The 25,761-nt window shown below is 39.7% G+C and overlaps 1 protein-coding gene across 1 annotated transcript; it reads right to left on the minus strand.

Annotated features, from left to right (window-relative positions):
• Positions 1 to 1,883: 1,883 nt before the first annotated feature.
• On the minus strand, positions 1,884 to 25,445 carry TEX26 (testis expressed 26). The gene is made up of 7 exons (XM_016213563.2): positions 25,385 to 25,445; positions 21,565 to 21,646; positions 16,471 to 16,636; positions 15,193 to 15,346; positions 9,241 to 9,417; positions 7,476 to 7,637; positions 1,884 to 2,515 (listed from the first exon to the last, which is right to left on the minus strand). Exons 1-7 carry the CDS (start codon positions 25,443 to 25,445, stop codon positions 2,454 to 2,456), a joined length of 864 nt encoding a protein of 287 aa, XP_016069049.2. The 3' UTR covers positions 1,884 to 2,453.
• Between the last annotated feature and the right edge of the window lie 316 nt (positions 25,446 to 25,761).

Genomic DNA, 25,761 nt, shown 5'->3' on the forward strand with positions numbered 1-25,761 from the left:
GGCCCCCCAGTGTATACAGCTTGCTCCTTTTGGAGGTGGGTAGAAAGCTTGAGATGCATCCATGACATGTCTGCAGAACTGTCTGAAAACTCCAGTTCTGGACAAAGCTTTGCTAGCACAGTTTGAAGAATAGGATTAGCACAAAACTCAACTGTGCTCATGAGTGAGCACAATTTGAATCAGCAGAAATGTACTGAATATTCTGAAACCTAGAATCTAGAATGAGAGTCCATGCTATCAGAAACCAATGGCACAGTCAATGGAGATGGTAGAGGGCAAGTTTAACAAAACATATGTAACTCAAGGAGATACAGTCATAGAGAAAAAGACAACTTTCTAAAAGTAAAGCTAAAATAAAATTTGATGCCTGGATTTTAAAATATGGTAAGCAATCACTGCTAAGAACCAAACTAATGTTGTGAGTGAGCAAAAGGAACAAAATGTCACATAATGAAGTCAAAAACATTAAAAACTAGAAACTATAAACAAAAAGATAGAAGACCTGAGGGACAGATTCAAGGGGCTCTTATGAAAACATTACTACATTCAGAAGCAGAAAACATATCACAGGGAATAACATGGGTAAGAAAAGTAATAATAAAAAAGGCAAAATAAAAAGAAATTTCTCTAAGTTAAAGAGTCCAAATGAAACTGAACATACCCTCAAAAGATTACTGAAATACTCCAAGGGTAAAGAGACAATTTTATAAACTTGCAGGAAAAAAATCCCAGATCACTTATGGTGGTAACTGAATCCAACTGGTATCTAACTTATAAATTATACTCTAAATTAGCAGGCAATGAAATGACAAAGCACTATTGAGAAAATATTGGAGTAATATTCTATTGAGAAAATTCTTGAAGTGAGATCCAAGAATTCTATGCCCAGCCATGATATAATTTAATGCAAAAGAACATTTTGGGGCAAGTAAAGATTCAATGTGTTGCTGTCCTTGGAACCCATCTGAAGAAATACATAGAACTATTCTAACCAAATAAAAGTAAATCAGAACATGAATCTCAGGATTTGGGAAAATAAGAGACTGCAAGAAACAGAGTTAAATATAAATGGGTGATATTAACGATGGTACTGGGAATTTATAATATGCCTTAAGACTTTTTTAAACAGAAAAGGAAATCCCTAATAAAAGTTTGAAGCAAAGATTCCCAACTATCTCATCAATGAAGTATGTAAGCATGTGTGTCCATGAGCATATGCACATGCTGGGGATGCGGTGGATGTACAATACAAAATAGAAAAATGAAAGATCTACCAGTAAGTAGGGATGGGAGGAACTGTGAAGGGAGGGGTACCGGGAGCATGGGAATTATGTAATTTTTATATATTAGTTGAGAAATCAAAATTTAGTAAGGAACAAGTGTGATAAACTACTCGTGTAATGAAAAATAGTATCATTTAAAAATTAACAGTGTGATAAAGAGATAAAGAAAATTAAGAAAAGTAAAACTAAAAAGAACAATAAAGAATAGCAAAGAAAAATATAGAAATCATAAAATCAAGTGTGTCAGGCATAATTACTGTGTACTGACTAGGTTCTCCTATCAAAAAACAAAGACTCTGATACTAGTTATAATATGAAACCCAGACATAAGGTATTTCTGAAAACACACAGAAACAAAATTACAAAGAAAGACTGAAAATTAAGGGAAGGCAAACATATACTTAGCAAATACAAAGGGAAAAAAATAAACTCAGCATTAATATCAACTAAAATGTAACTCAAGGTCAAAAGCGTTAACAAGGCCAAAGAGGAAAAATGTAATGAGGAAAAATTAATTAACAAGTTATGTATAAGTCATAAACATTAATAGATAAACATTACAGCAGCCATATATAGCAAAATCCCAGAAATACAAGGAGATATTGATGAAAACATTTTTAATGTGGAATGTTTTCAACATTCTTTCAGAATTTGACAGTTCAAGTATATAATTAAAGAAAAGACACAAGGGATTTGAAAAAATACAATAAACTATACAGGTTTTTTTCTTATATTCATGTAATACACAAGTTAACCATGTACTTGGCATAACAGAAAACCTTGTTAAATTTCCCAAAGCAGGTTTCTTTTTACTTTCAAACAGGAAATCAATATTAAAAAGATTTTTTTAACCCTCTAATTATTGGAAAATTAAGAAACCTCTTCTACATAATTCCTGGTTCAAAGAGGAAGTCAAAATTGAAATCACAAATTAAGTATCCAACAGAGCACAGAAAAGCACTTTATATCAAAACCTACTGGATACAGTTAGAGCTTTGTTGGGGGGTGGGGTGGAGATTTATAACCTTGAAAGAAAACAAAATTACACAAAGTCATGAATATCATATTTGGAACAATTTAGATATTGTCTTTCCTTGATTTTTGATAAAATGGCCCCTGAGGCCCTTTCATTGATTTTCAGGATTTCTTCATTTGGACTATTTTCCTTTTTCATTCCGTCCCTTTGTCAGCGTCACAGTAAGAGCGAATAAAGCGATCGAGAATTTTTCTGTCTGAAATTGTGAAGAAAAATAGGATGAAAATTTCCATTTAACTATTTAAGTGCTAAATAGAGAAATTCTAGGAGGCAAATATCTTACAATACTACTCTATATCCAAATCTGATGAAACCAAAATGACCAAAGGATAGTATGTCTAGTGGCTAAAAAGGCACAGTTGTGTGATTATTGAGTAAAAAGAGCAAACTTAACGTTCCAAAGATCAGCAAGTTTTCATGGAAAGATCACAGGTTTTAGAATGAAACATGTACGTTTCAGTTCTGCACTGGCAAGTATTGGCAAGTCATTTGACCTCTCTTTTTTTAAATTTTCTTATGTTTGAGTGTAGGTAATAGCAGTTACGTTTCACGGGGTGGGAATGGATCAGGAATGCTGTGTGCGAGGCACCTACACAGTGCTGGCCCATAAAGACACTCAGTAAATACTATAGCTCTACCCATTTATTATTGGGTTCACAGTAGTACATAGTGATGATAAATAATAAGACAATTATTCCAAAAGTTCCACTGAAGCCAGGGCTGTTTTTCTTCCCACCAATGTGGGTAGACTGCAGTTTTCGAGTGATAAATGACCATGGGAAGGCCCTTCAATTCTCTCGTCTCTATTCCCTTGTCTGGAACACAAAGAATCTTGCTTGGCCTGAACATCCGTGGTTCCCTGGTCCTAATTACATATTTTTTAATAGTATGGAATGGAGCTGTAAAACTTTGCTAGTGCCCAGCAATTGCCACCTCTGCAGCCCAAACCAAAAGAACCAAAAGAGAGGAGGAATGCAAGTGATGTCATGTTACTACCGTCAATGTTGCAAAGCCAGCTGAGGTCTATAGATCAGGTGTTTGTGTGTGTGTGTGTTCCTGTTTTCTCTCCAATTGGGTTTGCACTTATTTGTTTTTATGATCTCACATTTAATTTTGAACCATCCCTACCCTATCCAGACCTTTTCTGAGCCCAGCATTTTTAAATTGAAAATCTGTGCAATGCACTAATCTTCCAGTGCAATTCCACGGCTTGACCCCTGCATACATGTAACACACACCCCTATCATAGTGTAGGTCATGTCCACAGCCCCAGAAAGACCCATCATGCTCCTTCCCAGTAAATACTTCCTACCCCAAGACAGATAAGGTTCTGATTTCCTTCCTCATAGATAAGTTTTACCTGTTGTGGATCTTCAAATAAATGAAATAATACAAAATGTATTATTTGGTTTCTGGCTTCTTTTGCTCAGCACATGGTTTTGGGGGTTCATACCTTGTGTTGACTATATCAATAATTCATTCTTTTATTATCTAGTAGTACTTCATTATGTGAGTATATCTGTTTATGATGGAGATTTGGGTTGTATGCAGTTTGGCACTATTAAGAATACAATTGTTCTAGACATTTTTGTACAAGTCTTTTTGTGGGTCTTGTTTTCATTTTTCTTGGGTAATACATAGAAGTGGAATTTCTGGGTCGTGGAGTAGGTATATGTTTAACTTTATGAGAAACTGCCAGATGTTTCCAGAGTAACTTTACTATTGTACAACTACCAGCAATGCATTGCTCCATAGCCTCAATACTGGCTACTGTTAGTCCTTCTAATTTTCAGCCTAAAATGTCTCTATCTTTCAATCTTAGATTTGACACAATCAAATCTGGAGTTGATTTTAAGAGAAGTGAAAAATAATCTTTTTCATACCAAAGATAAGCATATAAGATGAATCAAGTTTGGCATGAATTAATAAAAAAGATAAGATTATGTCAAATTTAATGTCAATTTAAATGTTCAAAAAGGCTGCCAGGTGTAACCCAAATACTATCCATATTTATTATGTATAGATGCAGATTTAGGCCCCCATGACTTTGTTTATGCTGTTCTCTCTGCTTAGGAATGGCCCTGCTTCTCCTTGTCACACAATTCATCCTTGACATGTAAAGAAGGCCTCCTCTGAGCAGCCTTCCCTAACCCACTGTCAGCCACAGGGCTGGGAGTACCCCTCGCAGGCATCTACTGGACCTACAGAGCACTTGGATTGCCAAGCCATCACAACTACGCACAGTCTTCCCCTGACACTGAGTTCTCTGAGAAGGAGGATTTGCTTTTTATGTATCTTTGTATCAAGTAAGCGTTACATATACTCAATCAATAAAGCTGATTGAGTGAATAAATGCATTTTTAACAATACTGAATACACCCTCAGAAGAAATACCCTTTGAATAGCCGTATTTGTGGAAGTTTTAATTGGAGGAACACACAGGGAGGGAGTCATAGCTGAACAATTCTGAAAAGCAGATTTCAGATAATTTTGTCTTTCAAGAGAGGGATAAGCAGGGAGATGACTGTCTTCAATATATAACAGAGGCCCAAAAGGTGAGCTCTTGGGTGTCTGAATCACTCGGAGATTAAAACCATTTTGAAAACAGAATAGCCACTACAGACATCTAGTTCAATTTCTTCAGGTTGTAAATACAGAAAGTCAATACTAAATCCTTCCTTCTTCCCAAGCTTTATTTTGTGTCTTCCTGGAGTTTTCTCAGTCCCCCTCACCCTGCCACCGCCCCAACCCCCTGACTTAGGCCATTATGTTGATCCTGCCCCTTCCCCTCTCTCTTTCAAACTATACCTGAATGGACCCCTGTGCTGTCTAAGAGGGATAATCCCATAAAATAACTTAAGCTGTGGTGATAATGAGTCAGCCTAACAGATCTTCGAGGTTTGTATTCTCCTGCGTACCTGCTCAGCCCTGCCACAAGTGAGCACTGCTGAGATATTCGCCAGCTGGAAAGCATTGGTGTCATCCCAGACAGTGGAAATGACAAGAGCTTTCGGCTTCAGAATTCAAAAGGAGCCTCCAATTTGCTTGTCAGCCTCTGGCACAGCTGGCGTTGATAAGTAGGCCACTCTAAAGCAAAGCTAAGACAGAAAAACTAGAACCCACTGGAAGCAGATCTGACATGACCCAAGTCAGTGCAAAATGGCAAGGCTGTGGGGTCTGAGCATTGGGGTGCCTGCCCTCCAGGCTGTCCCAAGGAAACGAGGGAAGCAGACCAGCTAAGAAGAAACTAAAGCCTAGAATGGCCCTAAAGCTGCCTTGTCAAGTACCAGGTCATGTCTCAATTGTCCAGGGAGAAAAATCCAACTGGGGGACAGTGTTTCCATGAAGGATCAGCTTACCCAAGGAATCTGGAGAAAGCCGATCCAAGTGGAGCACTCTGAAGAGTTTCTTTTCACCCTTAGGGGACATGGCTGAGGCTCCTATTGCAAATGACACAGACAGAGGGTCCCAGCACCCAGCATGGTTTTCATGAGGGCCAGAGAAGGGACAACTCCATCTGTGCCCCAAGTTCTGCTTCCAGAAGACAGAAATACTCAATCTACATGGTCAAACATATGTGGCTCCTATAGGTGAGCAGAGCCCTGAAAAATGCAGATGATGGTTTTATACATCTGAACTAAAGCTGGCGAAAGTCTCAAAGAGCAGGCTCGGGTCACTGCATGCTTCTGCTCTGCCTCCTGGGGACAGCTGAGCAGTGGACCCTTTCAACGAGCCCTCGATGTCCTTCTGAGCTGTCAGACTGGCCTAGAGGCATCTGTTAACAGGAAGGAAGTTCCCGGTGGGAAATACAGACTTCTGCTTCTGCCTTAGAGTGAGGCAGGATGTCTGCTGCTGGTACTTCCTTAAGACCCAACACTCAAGCTCTGCTAGGGGCTTTTGAGGCATCAGCCCTCAGTTTGTAAGGGTGGGAGATACCCCTTTCCCCCAAACACACACACAGGCATACCCATGCATATAGACACGCACACATGCACACACATAAAGCACACATATAACCAAGCACACACACACAAGCACATTCATGTACATCTGCTTTTCATTCTTGCCTCCAGCGGGGTTTCAGTCCGGTGTGGGGCAGCAGATCCACGAATAAAAGGGTTTTATCAAGGATTTCAGAGGAGCAAGCTCTTCTGATCATGGCTGTGGACAAAAGTTGGGGACCTGGAAAGGGAGGAGACAGAGAGCTGCGGGAGGGTTACTGAGTAGCTGGTGGAAGCTCTGAGCTCAAGCCTGACCACAAGGCACAGAACAAGGCAGTGACCCCCAGGTAACCTAGAGCACAGGCAGGGTGAACAAGAGGGCCCACTGGGTACAGGGAGGAATATTAGAACCTCTATTATGTTTGTTTTTACTTCCTCCTTCCACATTTTGTCTGCTTTATAATGTACGTAATACATTAGTTTAGTGGTATATGCATACACTTTATATAAATATACAGGTCTGCATTGGGTCATGTGCTCAAAAATGAGGAGTTATAGGGCACGAACACTAGCCTTGGGGGCTGAGAGGCAGCTGTCAAACGAGTATAATTTCCTCTCCTTCAACTCCTGTTCTCTGAGTTGACACTTTCCACACTCAGACTGACCAGTTGCCCCTGAGATGTTCCTAAGTAGATCCCTGTCACCAGGCCCCAGCCTGGGATAAGTCCTTGTTACGTGGAATGAGCCAACAAGGTCCTAGGAATGGCACTTGCTCTCTTTGAGGATATGACATGTGAAGATACTCATGTACACTAAAAAGCCCGTCACAGAAAAGCACCACCACACAGGAAATAAAGGTTACACAGAACAAAACAAAACTATGAGACAGTATAAATGGCCACTGGAGAAATCTATTAACTATAAGAAAAAGTCACCCTGGAACAATTCAGCCACAGGCAAGTGAGGTCAGAAATGAACAAATAGTTCTGTTTCCCTCGTAATAAGTGGGGCTACTGTTACTGGGGCCTCTTATAAGAAAAATTTATTTTCAATGGGTGAGGTTTGCATAAAAATTATGGATTTTTTGAGGCAATATTTTTCTTTTTGTGAACATTTTACTCCAGTGTCTGGAAGCTGGAACAATTTCTACTTGGTGTAAAGCAGTGTATTATGACCTGCAAATTCATTAACAGGTAACTCAAGACCTCATCTTACCTTTGTAGGAAACACTTTGTAGGTACTCATCTAATTGAGAGGGAGTAAATGAGTTCAAGATCGTTAGGAAATCCAAGTAGGCTTTTCCGTAGTCACTCTGGTACGTGCTCTGCTTCTTTGTGCGGTCCTGATTCTTCATGTGGCTGTACAGTACGGAAGGGACTGGGGACGCCAGGGAAGGAAAGACACGGAGGCCGTCACCAAGCAAGGAACTCCTGCCCTTACTGGTTGAGCACATCCCGGACAGCCCTGAGCCCACCCTGGTGCCTACTTAACGGTACTGGAAGGGAAGGCACTGTGTGAGTGACTCGGGGCAGGCAGAGTGGCTAGGACTCAGCGCTGTTGCTGTGGGAGTGGGAGTGGGAGGGGTTGGAGATGATTGCCAGAAGGTTGAGTTTGACCACTATTTTCAGAAAAGAAGTTTTCCCTGGAATTGACTCTTCTGCAGGTCAGCATATTAGGATGATAGCATTCCCCACCTGCATTTGTTTCCCTTTCATGCCATCTCCCAGGCAGACTGAGACTCACACATGAGAGGCCTCCCCCAGGTACCATAGGAGCAGCAGTTTGGAACAAAGATGACATCTGTAGTCAGCACTATTGCATATTCAGACAATGGAGGTGTGAGGTGCAGACCACTTACATTTGATTCTGAACATTACTCATTTAATGAAGGTTCTGATAGTCATGGGGTTATGAGAAAAAAAAAAAGCAATGAAAATGATGTGAGAATCTGTCCACAATTTGTCCAGTCTTTGTAAACCTTAAGGACACCTTAAACACTGCTTCAGTTCCAGGTTGCCTCCTTAAAATGAACCATTGGCCAGGTGGAGGGACAGGGTGGGTGAGGGAACCAGGCACCACCATCTGAGGAGTGTTTAGCATGCAGGAGACTTAGAAGGCAGACACTAAGATTTTCAGGGAATGATAGACTTACACTCTGTGGGAAGAAGAGAACCAATGGCTGGAAGTTGAGCAAGGAAGATTCTAGCTGCTCAGAACCTTCAAACAGTTGAAATACTACGAATGAGGGAGCTCCTTGGGGACAAGCACTCCTCTGAAGAGTCTGAGCAGGAGTGAAATTGCCCCTTGGCAAGGATGGTATAGTGGTGACTGGCACAGACGTGAGGACTTAGAACAAGTAACTTCTCACCTGCCTTCTAGCCCCAGGTGCTAAGCTGATTTCTGTGTAAAGTGCTACTTGGCCCCAACTCCATGCCAGGAATCAATCACTCTCTCAGCATGACCCCCAAGAATCCTCTCAACCAGCAGTGTGGAGGTGGCTGGGTCACAGAACTTTTAAAAACTTTTCTGTTGAAAACAATAGAAACCTGGGTCATGCACACACTCCTCTTAAATCTAAAGATGCTTGAAGGGTGTGTCTTGTGGATAAACTTTCAGTGAATAATTGACAAGACTAATTTGATTCCCCCCTAATCTTTTTCCCTGTCTATTGATAGCAGATGAATCCTTACCTTCATATTATAATGGAGGGGGGTGTCTCTCAATCCTAACACCTCCCAGGTTGAGGATACACTCATTTCTTGGAATAAGCAGTCCATTCTCTGTGTGGCTGACTCAATCCTTGAGTTTGAGGCAAGTTACTATGGAGGCATAGTTTTAATTCCATTCAAGGACCACTGGCATTCTCAGCGACTCTTATTAAGATTAAGAGGAATTGTGGAACAAGAGGATAGTATCTATGAAGTTGCTTTAAAAGCTACAGGTGAAAAATAAAATAAATAAAAGATACAGGTTCACTTACCTAGACCCTGAGAAGCAATTGGTAGGCTTGAGTAGCATCCATATTTGAAACTAAAATCCCGAAACTCAGGAATTTTAGCTGGAACTTGGTAATTGCGTCGAAATTCAGTGTCTGCAGGATGAGGAAGTAAGTTTTTCCATTCTAGAAACATCTGAGAACTTTGCTTAATCTTCTGAGCTGGAGTGGGGTAGAAACAAAAGGCAATGATTACTCCTTGTCATTTATTTCTAAATAGTGTCATATTTTCATTCCATTTTGCTTCAAGCACTAGTTTCTAACTTATCACACTAAATCTCACTCTTTTTATATTTAGAGGTATGGTCAATTTCAACCAAGAAATAATTTTCTGCTTTATCAGGCACAGGAAGTACATGCACAAGTGACTGGAAGGAGTTTCTAATGAATATATGTTGGTTGGGGAGGAGTGCTCTTTGTTCTCCAAGGACACAGGGGGCATTCCTCACTCCAGAAGGCCTGTGTTGTCCCTGGGGCAGGCACAGATGTTTTAGTTAGGGCTAGGGTTGCCAGGTAAAACATAGGATGCCAGTTAACTTTGAATTTCAAATAACGTATAATTTTTTAGTGTAAGATAGGGTAAGTACTTGGTATTTATCTACTGTATATCATTCAAATTTAACTAGACATCCTGTACTTTTATTTGCTATACCTGGCAGCCCTGGAGCATGCATATCATCCCCATTATCTGGGAAGAACAACTCAGAGCTTATCCTTTACTGGTGGAGGGTTAGGCAACATCATTGTCATTAGTGGACAAAAGCACTTATTTCTTTGAAATAAATCTGCTAACAAATATTCACTAAATCTATAATCATTAGATATTTATTGAGCACTGATTGAATGCCAGGTTCCACAAGCACTCTACCAGATCCTAGAGGAGACAGTCATAAGCCATCTCACTTAGGTGAGTTCACCTTTAATTCTTGCTACACAATGTTGGTTCAGAATTACACAACTCCAACTTTATTCAGGACAAAGAGGTTAAAACCATGGATGCCATGAGCAATGTCCAAAGAGTGCCAGTTTCTATTGAAGCTAAACTTAATTCTTGTTCCCAATTAGTATTTCAATAGGTCTTTTCAAAATATATCCAAATGTACATTGTACATCATACAATATGTGATGTCATCTACTGGCACCCAAGAGTGTTTTGTTATTGATTTTTTTAAAAATGATCTCTGTCTAGATCAGCATACTTTTAATTTAGATGACTCAGGAAGAGAGGACGAGGGTACTCAATGATCATGATGAATCCATAAGGTGTCCAAGGAGAAGACAAGGTTATAAAGAAGAGGAAACTCTAGGGCTCAAAATCAGAGATCTCTTAAAATATATTAGAAAATCATCTAGCATTGTTCCTAGTAAGCACCATGTAATTACTAATAGCTTTATAGGAGAAAAACAAACAAATTTCTGTTGAAATACTTAATGCTCTTACTCAAAAGCAAATGTGTTCAGTTCCTAGATGTGTTTCGTGCCAAGGTTAAAGATAATTAAGCCATTATTCCACCTTAAGACTACCTCAAACAAATATGATTAGAAAGATAGATACAAAACAAAGACACATGGAATGTGATATCTTGCAAGCATAACACTTGGAACAATAATTATTACATGGAGATAATCCATCAGAAGTACCTGGGATAGTTTTTCCAAATTATATCTGCTGAACCTCATCCCAGACATTGAAAATCTCTAGAAGTAGGAATTAGGCACTTATATTGTGAACAAGCTTCTCATATGCTTAAGAATCATTGACTCAGAGCCTTGAATAGGTGCTATAGAAGCCCAGAGAGAGTATAATGAGCTCTATTATGGAAAGGGAAGGAAGATGAGAATTAAAGCAGACATAGCAAAGGGAGTACTTTGACAAAGGACCAGCACTGAAGCAAAAGGTGCAGTGTATCATGAAATGTAGTCTGGTTGCTGGGTGGGGAAATGTGTAAGGTATGCAGGGTGGGGAAAAGTAGCTGAGGGGGGAAGCAGGAGAGATAAGTTAGGAACCAGGCTGTGAAGGGTCTGAAGGGGTTTTTCTGTGGACCAGCATGGACCAGCATAAAAGTAGAGCAATTGGAGATGAAGACCCAGAAAAGACAATAATCAGGGCCTAGAATTACTCCGAGTTCCTTTGAAGATAAAGATGAAGCTATATTTTTCATTGATCCTTAGTACTTATCACAGTAATAGACCTCATTAAATATTTACTACATTAATGAGTGAACAAAAGAAAAATTAGGACATAATTGCTATGGATTAGCAATTAATCTGAAGCACACACTAGTGACTGCCTATGTGATATATGCTTAAAATAACTCTTAGTTCTTAGTTCTCAACTAATGCTTTCATTGGTTTTATAAAATTCTCTTCAGCATTCTTAAGAAGAAAAGTTCCTGATACAAAGGGGCCCAACGAACACCTTAAGTCCCCATAGTGATACTGAAGTATGGACAGACAAGACAATGGCCTAGGGCTAACCACCCTTCCGAGGCCTGGATTGTCCCTGCTCCTCAGGAGCTCAGGCCCCATTAGTTTCTTTTCTGTTTAATAATGGTGACATATATATACTACAGCACTTAGAGACCAAATAGAGAAACTGGCCCCTTCAAGATTAAACATGGCATCTGTTGAAAGGCCCAGTTCAAACATAAACCTACAGCAAGGACTATTCAAAACCACTAGGACCCTTAATCTATAGGCAAGTGAGAACCAGTTTTGATGCTTTTATCTGTTGTTCTAAGTCATCCAAGTAGAGTTCTCCAAGCCTGAATTTCTTGAGAAAACAAGCACCTTTTAGTGCTTCTCAATCATTCACCATAATTCAATAATGAGGATTCTCAGGTAAGACTTGATCCCTGAGCTTCCGAGGCTTAAAGTATTAGAGAAACAGATACAGAAAAGATAATTACAATATTATGTGATAAATGCTGCAGAACAGGAACTATCCAAACATTTCAGAAGGCAATTGATCCCAACTTGGGGGATGAGAGAAGACTCCTGGGAGAGAAATGGAGCTTACATTTATACTTAAATGATGGACAGACATGGGCTTAAAGAAGAAAAGGAGGGGCAGTCCACAGGGAGGCAGCAGTGTGTGAACAGGCATGAGGCTGCAGGGGGCTTAGTGAGTCTGGAAGATGGAAGGCAGTCTCATAGTGTGGGGACTGTAGAGGAAAAATGCTGGAGCAGTGGGCAAGGACCAGATTGTACAGGACCCTGAGGGCAATGGGGAGTCATTGAAGTGTTTTTAGCTAGAAAGTGATTGTCAAATTGTACCCTGGAAATTCACTATATCTATAGAATGGGCATTGGACTCAAGGAGACAAAACGAAAAAGGGAGTTGGATTCAAGGTCATCCAAGGGAGAGACATTGGTAACCTGAACTAAGGCAGGGGCAGTAGGAACGGAGAGAAGCAGATGGAATTAAGAGATTTAGGAGGAGTCTTGATAGGTTGTCAGCATTTATTTATACAAGGGGACATGGTAATTTGCATATGCTGAAAGGACAACTTTGGAAGCTCAATGACATCTTTTAAGAATGCTGGCATTTCAGATGTTTTTCTGTGACCCTTAATGTTTATCTGCAATTTGGAGATCTTCTGATTCTATCCCCTTCCTAACCAGAGATCTATTTAGCACAAACTTGAACCAAAAAAGCTCTGGATTCTGGTACATCAGAAACAGGAGAAGGGTGTAGGGAGATTCTGGACCTGAAAAAAAGGAGAGGTTCAGGGAGAGTATGCCCAACAAGCAGGAAGCTCTCAGTCCCTTCCCCAGTGCTGCTCTCAGAATGCAACAGCCAGTGTTTATCTTTCTGGAAATGATCTACAAATACTGGCATTTGGGGGTTTCCCAACAAAAAGGAAGCTCACCACATAAGTCAAGCACCAGCCAACAAGCCTCATCTCTGTATGTAGTTTCCAATCAGATTTGAGTATACCCCTCCCTTGTAAATTTTGTGAACCCTGGAGCTTAATATTTTGGGTAAATCCACTTTAAGGAAAAAAAATTCCACAAAAGTAAGACTTAAATTTTATTAGCTTCATAGTAAACTGCCTTCACTCCCTTGTAAATATGAACAAAAAGCCTCCAGATCTTCATTAGACCATTAAGACACAGAGAAAATAGAGGCAAAGCAAAGAACAGATGAAAACACTAAAAATTTAGTATATCATAAATATTCTAAAATTTATAACAGAATTACTACATCTATAAAACAAGAAGAAAACAATATTTTTACAAAATAATCAGAGAGAAGAAAGAAAGCTTGGAAATTTAAAGCATGAGAGCTGAAATTAAGAATTTAATATAAATTGGATTAAAAAGTAAAAAATGTTTCAAATAAACATAATAAAAATACAAAGAGAAAGATACCAGGAGAGAAAATTGGAGGATCAAACCAACTCACAGGAGTCCCAGAAGAGAACAGAGAAAAGTAATGGGAGACAAAGAGGAAAAGGGTATATGGGAGCTATTTCTAAAATCGAAGGACCTAAGTCTCTAGATTGAAAGATCCCTGATTGTCCAACATAATAAATGAGATTCTCACTAATGCATGCAAATGTGAATTTTTACAGTGTCAGGAATAGAGAGAAGATCTTAAAAACTTCCAGGAAAAACATTTGAAAGAATCAGGAATCAAAATGGCATCAGTCTTTTACATACCAGTCCTGGGTGCTAGAAATCATTTGGGGGACCTGAGGGAAAATGATTATCATCCTAGAATTCTATACCCAGCCAAACTATCAAGCAAGTATAAGGAAGGAAAGAAAGACATTTCCAGATTGGGAAGAACATACTCAAAAAAGTTCCTCCCACACCCTTTTTCATAGGAAGCTACTAGATGATGTGTTTTAACAAAATGAGGGAGGGGGAACAAGACAGAGAAATATGTGGACTCAGGAAATGAGATTCAGGGCAGGAAGAGACCAGAGAAATGACCAGAATGATGAAAAAGGAAGTCCCAGGACACAGTTGGGCAGCAAATTTACAGAGCAACTCTTTTAGACTAGAGGAGAATGATGGAGGGTGTCAACTCTCCAGTGAAATCTTGAACTGATAGAATGTCTAAAGCTGTATTTGGGAAAAATCTTGGTAAGTGTGCAATAAAGTATTTGAAAAAATTAGTGACAGGCACATAGAAAACTAAACAAATGAAAAAAATTAACTCCAATAAAAAAAAGTAAAAAGAAACATAATCATAAAATACCACCTGGCTCAGCAGTAAATGTTTACATATCGTAATACATCATATCATCATAATCACAATAACCCCTAGCATTTGAGTTAACCAAAATTTTGTAATATAATTGTATTGAGAGGATGGACGGAAGGAGAGTGAGGAAGAGTTATAGGAGAGACAAATCTTCAATTGCCATACGGGAAGTCAGTAATAATGTCTAAAATTGATGGACAAAAAAATAGCAGGATGAGCACATTATTTTAAAATACAGAGGATAACATAACAAAAAACAGCTGAAGTGACTGAAAATGATTGTCAATGTGGAGCAGGACTGGGCATGGGAGGGGTGGGTAAAGAAACTTCTGCTATTCATTATAAGCCTGTAGGAAACTTTCAAGTATATGCATGAATTGGTTTAATAAAAGTTCTAATTTTTAAAAATAGTAAATAAGCAGTTAAGAATTGGAAATAGGATGTTTAACTCAATCCCTTCGTCTTCGCCCGGCTCACTTATTCTTGTCCTTCAGCCCAAGAAGCCTTTCCTGGCCCTCCTCCCCAGGTTCAGCTAGATGTCCCACTGTGCACACCCACAGCACCCTGCATTTCCCACAACATGCACCATTTTATACTTGACTGTTTCTGTTGATAAATTGCCATTTTTCCTTGTCTGTCCTGTGAGTTCCTTCAGTAAAGAGACAATTGGGACTCCAGTGCCTAGCGCATTAGCAGGAAAGAAGAGAAATTGACACACTTACCTTCAGCTCTGTCCACAAAGTCTCTCCTAGTATGGGAAATAAACTGATTTGATATGGCCTTCCTGACCTCATCCATCGAAGCAGCGATTTTCCAAGGGAGGTAGCTCTTCACTGACTTTGAGTGACCTGGTGGTAGTGTCCAGTGAAAGACATCCTATCAATAAAAACATAATTTTCAAGAAAATTCTCATGAGTTCACCTAATGGTGTGTTAGTGCATGTGTGTGTGTGTGTGTGTGTGTGTGTGTACATATTCTTTTAAGTCTTTTCTGCTCAGGCACCATGCAGATGCTGTGTGTGCAGGAGCCTGTCCACAAAAGCCATCAGTTTACCTAGCTATTGGTTTACATAGGCACATTGTCACTTCTTTAACTTTTATGTTGATGAAAAAATATGTGATTGAAAAGTCAAAAGAATTGTGTGTGCCTCCAACTAGAAATCTTCAAATAAGACCAGAGGAAGAGAAGACCCGTGAATTTTAGCTCTGGCCACAGGTAAGATAGCTGCTACTTTGCCTTCAGAGCCCCAAGCCCTCTCTCCTCTTTGCCTCCAAAGAGATTTGCGATTATAAAACTTGGAACCTCCACCACGTCTTTCCATCTTCCCTCTCTTTCATCTTGCTTCCTATTTCCCTGAGAAAATTGAAGCCAACAAAGAGAACCCACACAGCACACCACACCACCTCCCAGCCACTGCATCTGTGTTGGCAGAGGAGCTGCTGGTCACCCAGCAGGGCCTGACCCAACCTGGTACCCTCAAGCCTGCATTTACTTGGTCTACTCCAGCACATCACCCCAACAATTCTCACCTCTCTCTTGGAACTTTCATTCCTCCCTCTCTCCTGGGAGGTTGCCATCAGTATCCAAGCCTGCCTTTATTTCTCCTATCTTAAAAAGAAAATTCTCTCTTCATCCTACTTCCCCCTCTGGTTACTAAAATATTTCTCAGTTTGCCTTTACGCTAAAATCCCTCAAAATAGTTAGGGACACTCACTGTCTCAAATTTGTCTTTCAAGTTTCTTTTAATCTTCAGGTTCTCCCTCCATCCCCTTCTTTCCCTTATAATTTTTCAATGTGAATTTCACTTTAATTTAAAAAATATTTTTAAAAACGAGGGGACAGGGGAAACGTAGTTAGAAATGAATGTGAAAAGGTGGACAAAAGAGTCTAAGAAGAACCATAACTGTAGGTGATGAAGGATCTTTGGGATATATTTAAATTCTCAGTATTGGATTATTGATACAGTATTAAATTCAGCAGATATGCAGATGTTATCTTACTTGACTGAAGCGAGAACTGTGGCTCCCAGTTTCTCCTGGAGTCCCAGCTTTGATCACATCTTCTTTGGAACGTAACTTCCAAACGTACTCATCATTGTGCTGTGTCTGATTGGGGAGCGGGTCACTAAGTGAATATGTGTATCCAAATCTTCGGGCACTTTTTTGACTACAAGAAAAGATAGTGGAAATTAGAGGAAGGGATTAAATACTAAGTCTCACAGCAGTACACATGTCAAAGAATTTCACTCATTACATTTTTTTTAAGATTGGCTGGCTTACGACTCAATGTCAGAAATCATTTAATTTCCAGAATTCCCTAAGAGAAACAAATCCTGGATCCATGGGAGGCCTAAAATGAGATTTTAAAAGAATAACAATAGGAAATTCATTAATTTTTTAATTCATTTTTTAAAGAGCTGAGTACTTTCTGTAAAAACAGTACTTTGGTGTCACCAAATAGTCGGTGAAGGAAAGTTTCTCTCTATAGAAGTATTCCAGTTAAGAAAAGGAAGAAAAATAAGCACTGGGTTATCACTGGCTTATGAGTCCCTGGGGAAATAAAGCACTTCAGGCAGTGACCAGCAGTTTTCATTCACAGCTCAAAAAGAGGGACAACAAGGTATGATGTGCTAGATGGACATATACAACATCACCCATTACATATTTTTTCAAAATATTCAACCTAAATATGATGAAGTTTTTGGAATGTCAGATTACAGGAAATACATGAAATGAATATTTTAATAACATGATGGGAGTGAAGTAAGAAAAATGCAGAACAATTATCCATTTCTTCAACAAAGAAATTTTCAGGGAAAAAAGAGGGGAAACCTGTAGATTAAATGATGAAGAAATATAATAACCAAATGGAATGTGTAGACCTTATTTGGATTCAATTTCAAACCGACTATTTTTTTAATTATGACACAATTGGGCAAACCTGATTGCTGATTGGCTATATTTGATATTAAGAAAAATTTTAGGTGACATACTAGTATTGTTAGATATTTTTAAAGAGTCCTTATCTTTTAAAGATACATCACAATTATTTAGAATAGAAATGATATATAGTTCCTGGGATTTACTTCAACATTACCCAGTGGGAAGGCTGGGTGGAGGGTGCACATAAAAGTGTCCATGTGTTCTTGATTATTGAAGATGGGTGATAGCTGAAGATTCATTGTATATATCTAAAATATTTCAGACTGACTTTTTTTCAAAAACAGGGCTGGGTTATGTTCAGATTATGTCTGTAAGAACAAAACATCTGAAAAGTGGGATACAGCTGAGTGATGGACTATTTTACTTGTCATCCAGATGTGTGGTCCTAAATCAAACAGAAGTGATCACAGGTACACAAAGATTCTCCAAAGGGAACAGAACACAAGTAGCTTTAAAGGACTGATTTTCAGATCTCCATTTCTGGGTATACTCTCCAAACAGTCACCTGCCTGAGAGCAAACCTGCATAGCTATGGGTCCTTTCTTTCCCACAGCCCTTTCTCCCTTCCCCACTCCACCATAGGGTCTTACTAAGGTGCATTACACCTCAACTGGGATAAGCCTCCAATCGAGAGAGGTGCCCAGTGGGGGAAAGCTTTGTCCTAGATTTCAGGGCAGCCTCCTTGTTATCCAATTCCATACACTTGCCTAGGTCTCAGGCTTACTTCTGAGAGAATGAAGGGTGAGCCTATAGACTGTGTGGGATACTCTGAATTTAAGTACATGTAGTGGCATCACTGAAAGTAATATCTAGTTTTTCATTTCCTAAAAATTATGAAATGTTCATTCCTTTTTAGGGAGAAGCATCTGGAAAGAGAGCAGAGAATATAGAATGCTTAAAATGCCTTTTTCCCTACATATTTAAAGTATTTTTTCAGCCTTTTAAAAATCTCTAGGATATGTCTTCATTGGAAAGAAAAGCTCCTCTGAGTAGATGAAGCAGTAGAGGATAGTAATGCTGATTCTTTTAAATATAACTGGACTCTTTCCCAAAGCTACCAAATTTTTGAAGATTCACTGGATAAAACTGATACATAAAAATCTTGTGATTTTTATTCAGATTTTGTGTTTATCTTTCAATAAGGTATTTAAATTTTATTTTTAAACCAAATTATATTATGAAATATTTACCCCAATGCAGCCAGTCTTCATTTTATTATATGTTGTAAAATATTAACAATACATGCTGGCTTGCCAAACAAATTAATTTTCAACACATACAACTTTATCTTTTTAAAATACATAATAAATGTTTAAGTTGGTATCTAAAGAATTCAGTGAAATTATTTCTGATTTCTATATGTGAGTATTACTTAATTACTCCCAAATGTTAGGCACCAAAGTTCTAGACACTTGAGAACATATTTAATAAGGAACATGTTTTTTTTTATCATACTCCTTACTTCACAGATAACATATATTTCATTGCATTATTTTTATTACTTGGATATAATTCATTATATTAGACCTGAATCTTTTTATAGTTCTCTGTCCACTTTCAATAACCTAACCTAAAATATGCATTCCATAATTTATCAGTAGTTTTCATAATATTCATCAAAATGTATATTAACATTTATTTGAACAGAAAGTGGAGTCAGATTTTATTTTGACTGTAAGTAAACCTAGTTTTTCTTGTTGGTTTGATAACAAGGGCTGATTTTACCAACAAGGTAAGCATGGTGAAAACTGTATAAATTAATCTTCAGCTCTAAGATTTTGATTAAAATGTATTTTAAGTATGTGATGATAAAAGCTTTTTATCAAAAAAGATTGTATTGGAAAACATGTATTGAAACTACTGTTCCCATTTTCTAAGTCCTTTTTGAGTATATAATATTAAACAGGTTTCCTCTGAGTGAAAGAGTAGCATGTAACTTATAGTCATTTGTTAAGATGTGCCTTTTCAGTACACTTCTCAGAAAATGAGACAGGGACTCAATAACTGGATGACAGATCACCTAATTATTTGCTTTCAATAAAATTGAATGAGTACCCATCCATGGTGTCACCAATCAATCATTAAAGATATAACTTGGAGTTTAGAGTATAAATGACACTAATGGAGACCCTCTATTCATGCCTTCGTATGTGAGCAAGGTTTCTCAACACTAGCATCTACAAATTTAAAAAATTTTTTTCAAAGAAGCAGAAAAAAATTAATGCTGAATGCAGTCTCATTCCAAAAGTAGTAATACTCAAAACTAGATACAAAAACTAATTGAAAACAAAACAGTCTCATTTATTTCATTAAGAAGAAATACCAAAAAATTTACTTTTTGTATTTAGTAATTATTAACATTTGTAATGTATTTATTGCTTTCAGCAAGTGTATTCTAAAAATAATTGTGATAATTCAAAACTTAGGGTCACACAACATGTTTAAAAATTAATTTCAATTAAAATACTAACATAGTTGCCAGGAAGTATAATGGAGCGATCAATAAATTGCTTTTAAACACAAAATATGTTATAGCAGGGTAACATTCTATGGAGGAAGTAGAGTGGGAGTAAGAGTTCAAGAAGGAAAAGAGATGAAATCAATTCTATATTAAAGAGCTTGTTTGTGCATTGTTTAAAAGGATCATATAGTCCAGCCGACATGGCTCAGCGGTTGAGCATCGACCTAGGATCCAGGAGATGGAGGTTTAATTCCTGGTCAGGGCACATGCCCAGGTTGCAGGCTCGATTCCCAGTGGGGGGTGTGCAGGAGGCAGCCGATCAATGACTCTCTTGTCACTGATGTTTCTATCCCTCTCTCTCCTTCTCCCTTCCTCTCTCTGAAATCAATAAAGACATATTTTTAAAAATAAATAAATAAAAATAAAAGGATCATATAGTGTGTATCAATTTGCTAAGGTGTTTAGATTACCCACTGGTTATATTCAAAGAAATGAATTAACAGTTTTATTTTTTAATGTCAATATTCAGGATGGGCTTGAAGTTTTATCTTTTGCAACTATTTAAGTTTATGATGAAAACTTTTCTTCGAAATTAAACATTTCAGTTTGAGGCCCACTGACCTAGAATTCATTAGTACCCATTTGTTTCTGGCTTTCATCCCAATTGTTTCTTCTTCAGATAACAGTTACTGTCTGGAAAGCTGGCAGAATCATTATTGTCAGAGGATACATCTCCCAGTGAAGGGACATAATGGGACTCAGTGGGATAGCCAATAACTCGGAAGTTGAGTCTTGCAGCCCTGAGGAACATCTTGCTCTAGTCACTGTGCTAGTGCTTTCATTCTGTCCTCTGAACCACCACCAACCATACCACTGAGCCACAGAGCCACAGATGACTTGTTACTTGCCTCAGGTAGCAGGATAATGCAAGTCAGAGCAGGGAGCTGAGGTTAGAATCCGTTTCTGCCTGACTCCACAGCCATGGTCTTGCCAATACTCCATCTGACTTCTTGATAATTTGAACTTTTAAGCTAAAAAGATCCCCTTTATTGGAAATAATTCACAGAGTAAACCCAGGCAAGTGAAGGGTCTCCATGTTAATTTCCCACCTACCACTGATGCCATGAAAGATGCCAGGGCTTTCCTGGTCCCACTCTCCCTCATCTGCCAATGAGCTCAGAGAGGCAGCTGACAGAAATTCCCACCGCCCACGATTCAGGTGGAATTGGAGAAGTTGCCAGCCAATATTGCTGTAGGAAGCAAAAAGTGGAGAAGTGAAGGTAAGGGTGAGGGGATTGTGGCACTAGTGTTGATAGAAATGCTAACAATTGGTTATTCATCCATTCGTTCCACTGTCACTGCCTGCCTACTATGGCTCAAGTGATGGATTCAACTCATTCTCAGTATTTACACGGCACAATTCTACTAGCCTACTTATGGCTTTACTGTAAACCATGACACACAGTTACTTGAGGAAGAATCCATGGGTCCATGTTCTTAGTTTTCCTGCAGGAGCTTTGGACACTGTTTGAAGGGGGAACTCTCTGGTGCTTGGAGAACTGGGCATGCAGTAGGTCCCAGCTGTGTGCATTTTTCATAAGCCCTCTCTGGTTCCTCCTGCTATTTGTTTTTAATTCTGAAGAATGGAATACAAGTGAACAAACTAAAGTGTGACTTAAGTGGGGGTGTACCGAGTTAAAGCAGGTGCTGCTCCCATCTTAGGCGTGAACGCAGCCTTCATCGTGGTGGCATAGGGGTCCCAGTGGGTATCACCTGCCAAAAGTACAGTGAAACACTTTTAAATGGATCAGACCAACATATATTGATCAAATGTTGTTTTAATAATTAAAATAATTTTGCAAGAGAAACACATTTTGGATTGTAATTTTGAGCCTAGAGGAATAAAGGCCAATTTGTGGCCTCTCCTAAGGGACAAAGCTCAATTTAATTATCTGAGTTTTGCCCCTAAATAAAAATAGGTCTATTGTTTTTCTTGAGAATTCATACATGCTATTTTAAAAACTTTAAGCAATATGTGAAAATATAAAGCAGAAAGTTTATTTGAAATTCTATCATCTTAAAATGCTCACTATTTCTGATATACTGACCAACTTTTCATATATCACATTAGACAAACCTGTAAACCCATGAAATGATTGTGCACAAAGGGGCTCAGAGTTTGTATATCAGGATTCATTATGAAATCTTCTCCTTGTTCTTTCTCCCTGTTTATTATCACCCGCCTCCCTGGCCCTCCTCCCAGGTAGCCCATGTGAACAAGTGTGCCTGTTTCTTTCCAGACTTTTATACCTGCTGATATAATCATATACTGACTTACAGATATATGTATAAATACATTGACATATGGCTTTGGTTTTCACTATTTTTTTTACAAAAATGGGCTCCTGAAATCTATATAATTAACCAATGTCACCCCAATAATTCAATAAAAAAGTTTTTAAAATGGGCTTGTATTCCACAAAGTGCTCTTTTCTTCTCTGTCATATAACAGTGTTGTATGGGAAACCCCTCAAACTCAGCCAGGCTAACTCTAATTCATCGATTGTAATGACTGTGCAAGATTCTGTGGTATAGATGTTATTTAAAATTCTGAGTGGGTGAGATCAACAAGGAAGGAAGCATAAGCAAAGGAGATGAAGCCTGGGGCATGCAAATGTCAAGAGGTCAGGGAGAGGAGGAACAGCCAGGGAAGGACACCGAGAAGAGCAGTCAGCGAGGTAAGAGGAAAATCAGGAGTGTGCAGTGTCCTGAAACCAGAGGAAGAAAGTACTCACAGGAGGAAAGGATCACCTCTGGCGAATGCTGTTGGCTGGGTCCAGGAAGATGAGGACTGAGAATTCACCATTAAGCGGACACTAGCAACAACAAAATCTATCTTCCCCACCTGCCCATTATCAACAAAGCACCACCAAATTTCTTGGGAATATATATTTTAAATTTAATTCAGTCCTCTCATTCTTCATATTTGAGCAGTTACCTGTTGCTTTTTACATTTCACTAGAACCTGGGTTGAAATGTGCCCTTTAATGTTTGAATGTCTGGGGTCCATCCCGCCACCTCCAGAACACTTAGCCACTTCATTGTATGTTTGCTCCCACTCACTCATCCTAAATACAACAGCTGCCAAGGATTGTTCTCAAATACCTCTTCAATTTTCAAATATTCGTAAAGCCTGGACTGGCCAGGGTGGCTCAGCGATTGAGCATCAACCTAGGTTCCAGGAGATTGTGGTTCAATTCCCTGTCAGGGCACATGCCTGGGTTGCAGGCTCGATCCCCAGTCGAGAGAGTGCAGGAGGCAGCCTGTCAATGACTCTCATCATTGATGTTTCTCTCTCTCTCTCCCTCTCCCTTCATATCTCTGAAATCAATAAAGACAATTTTTTTTTTTAAATCTGTATGCCACTGCTGAGCGTATAGAGCCCTAACCAAACATTTCATTTTTGCCACCTGTGTACTTCTTATTGTTCACCGCCACATCTCTTCAACCAGGGCTTGTGTTTAATTGATCCTGAGCAGGGGTCTGCTTATCTGTGACTATTTACCTGCCACCTTCACACAGGTTGAGTTTCACTTCCACCTAGAGGTTTCTCCGATCAACTAAAGCCTTAGCCCTACATGTCACACTCCATATGTCTGCTCACGAAGACTCCTGGTACCCACACCCTGATCTCATTCTACGAGAAATCACCTTATCCATTGATACTCCTGCTTTAGCGGGAATTATTTTATGCTTTAAAGCATTTTATCCCAAAAGCAGAATTAAATGTCCTAAATTAAGAGAATTTCAAGCATGGACAAGTAAGTGGAAAGAAATTGTGAGAAGGTGATGCTTTTCAAAGAAGTCATCATTTAATTGATTGGAACCTCTGAAAAATGCCAACAGCCACAAGAGGCTGGAAAAGGCAGGGAAGAGTCCTCCCCTAGGGCTACCAGAGGAAATATTTCTCCAAAACCTTAATTTTGGATTTCCAGGCCTTCAGAATGTGAGAAAATAAATTTCTATTGTTGTAAGCCATCGGTTTGTGGCAATTTATGGCAGGCCTTGGAAGTAATACAACACTTAAGAGCTCAATCTATAGTAATAGCTTGATAGTAGTTAGCCCATAGCAGTCTTCCTCAACCTCATTTTGGGACAAAGCTGGTAGTGACACATCAGGCCTACCTTCTGAAGGGTGCCACTTCTGTAAGGGAAGATGGAGTAGCACTGAGTGGCTATAAGAACCCTAGACTGAATGTGAAGAGGAAACTCACCTAGGGGAAGGGAACTTTGGAGCAGAACTAATGAGACCTGGTAATCAAATCAAGGTGTCAAAAAGCTGCCCTTCCTTCTATTCTAAGCAGCTGGGATCCTCCTAACCAAGTTCGCAAAGTCTAGGAGGACAGGAGAATAATTTTGTGCATGCTGAGTTTGAGGCCCTACATGACATCCAAATGGATCTGGTAGACAGCTGAGTATTTTAGGAATATCCCAGTTAGAGTAAAGGCTGGAGAGCCATTGACTTCTTCATGGGCTTGAAGTTTTATGGCAGGGATGGTCACTCACAGAAGGGTAAACCCAGAAGGGTACATCTAGAGGATGCCAACATTTCCCAACAAGAAGGAAAGAGAAGACAGTGAAAGATACCAAGACAAGGTGCCTCCTCTTTGCCCTGCCACCAAATAGAAACTAGGTGTTTTACGTATTTTTTGTTCTTAGTTATTTTCATTTTCTATCCTCAGTTTACAAAGCGATTGAATGGAATGGAAAACATTTCATTCATTCTCATGAGACTACAATTCTAGCGAATTTGCGGTTGAGCAATCCCCATTGCTCTGTTGTCACTGTGGCACCGCAATTACCCAGCTAGAAGGCTGCAAGGGGGTGTTACTGCCATAAGAAGGACCAGGATGGAGCTGACTACACAGTAATTCATGCCACCAGCATCACAGCTAGAGTGGCTCTCCCTCCACTGACACAAAAAGCTGAGTTAGTAAATTTACCACATTTGTATACAAAATTAGTTTTAAAAGCACTACATCTGTTAAATACAAAATCGCTTTGAAAGAAAAATTAGCAAAGGTTACAACCAACAGCTGGAGGCCATAGTTCTCATTTTCAGCCTCTGCTACAGCCACTTGGTGTGTAGGTGGGGCACACTGCCTCTGTGGATCCCCTTGGGGGCTGTGTCCTGCGTCCTGCACCTCCCCACTCTCTGTTCTGTTTTCTCAGGGAATCAGGACGCCTCCTGGGTCTGCTGTCTTCAGAGCTTCCCAATCTCTCTTCCTACTTTGCCTTTGGGTTTTTTGTCTGGGAAAAGTCCCTGGTTTTTCCTGCCCCATCCCCCAGCCAAGCATTTCATGGGGTATTTAAAAGCACCTGAGCGTTTCAGGAGGGGACTGGCAGAAAGAATGTGGAAGGGTTGGAGAGAGGCAGCCTTGGCTCTAGCGCCTCCCATCTCCAGCAAAGACCCCTCCCGCCCCCGCCGGCCCGCAGGGTCCGTAGTCTTACCTGGCCGAGCCTTGTGGCCACACTGAGAGGGGTACAGGGCCTCGGGCCCAGGCTGCGCCATTCGTGCTCAGTAGGAGTCGTCGGGGCGCTCGCTCCAGCTCGGTGGCCCGCGGCAGGCGCTGCGACGCTTTGTGACGCGTCGCCATGGAGACGGACGCGGGCCGTCGGCCCCAGGGAACCTGTGCAGCCGGCGCCGAGGCTGCGGAGCCGGGCGCGGGAAGCAGGAGGGCGCGCTTCTAGACCTGTGGGTACCTCGCTTTCCTACATTTGTTTAGCTTTCTTAAACAGTCTTGTGTAGTTGGGGAGAGGAACAAAAGGGGAGTAGATGGAAGAGAAAGACGCCAGGTTTCAGCTGCAAAGTTTCATTTATTTATAGT

The sequence above is a fragment of the Miniopterus natalensis genome, chromosome 2 (genome assembly GCF_054644295.1).
Source record: "Miniopterus natalensis isolate mMinNat1 chromosome 2, mMinNat1.hap1, whole genome shotgun sequence".
Lineage (NCBI taxonomy): Eukaryota > Metazoa > Chordata > Mammalia > Chiroptera > Miniopteridae > Miniopterus > Miniopterus natalensis.

What these genes read in the sequence shown, in the direction of transcription:
- TEX26 (XM_016213563.2), bottom strand. Translation starts at nt 25,445, where the DNA reads ATGGCGCAGCCTGGGCCCGAGGCCCTGTACCCCTCTCAGTGTGGCCAC. An exon ending in GCAGCACCTGCTTTAACTCG is followed by an intron (nt 16,637 to 21,564) that starts GTACACCCCCAC and finishes CTTTTCTTGTAG; the next exon opens with TCAAAAAAGTGCCCGAAGAT. An exon ending in AATTGCTTCTCAGGGTCTAG is followed by an intron (nt 7,638 to 9,240) that starts GTAAGTGAACCT and finishes TGGCGTCCCCAG; the next exon opens with TCCCTTCCGTACTGTACAGC.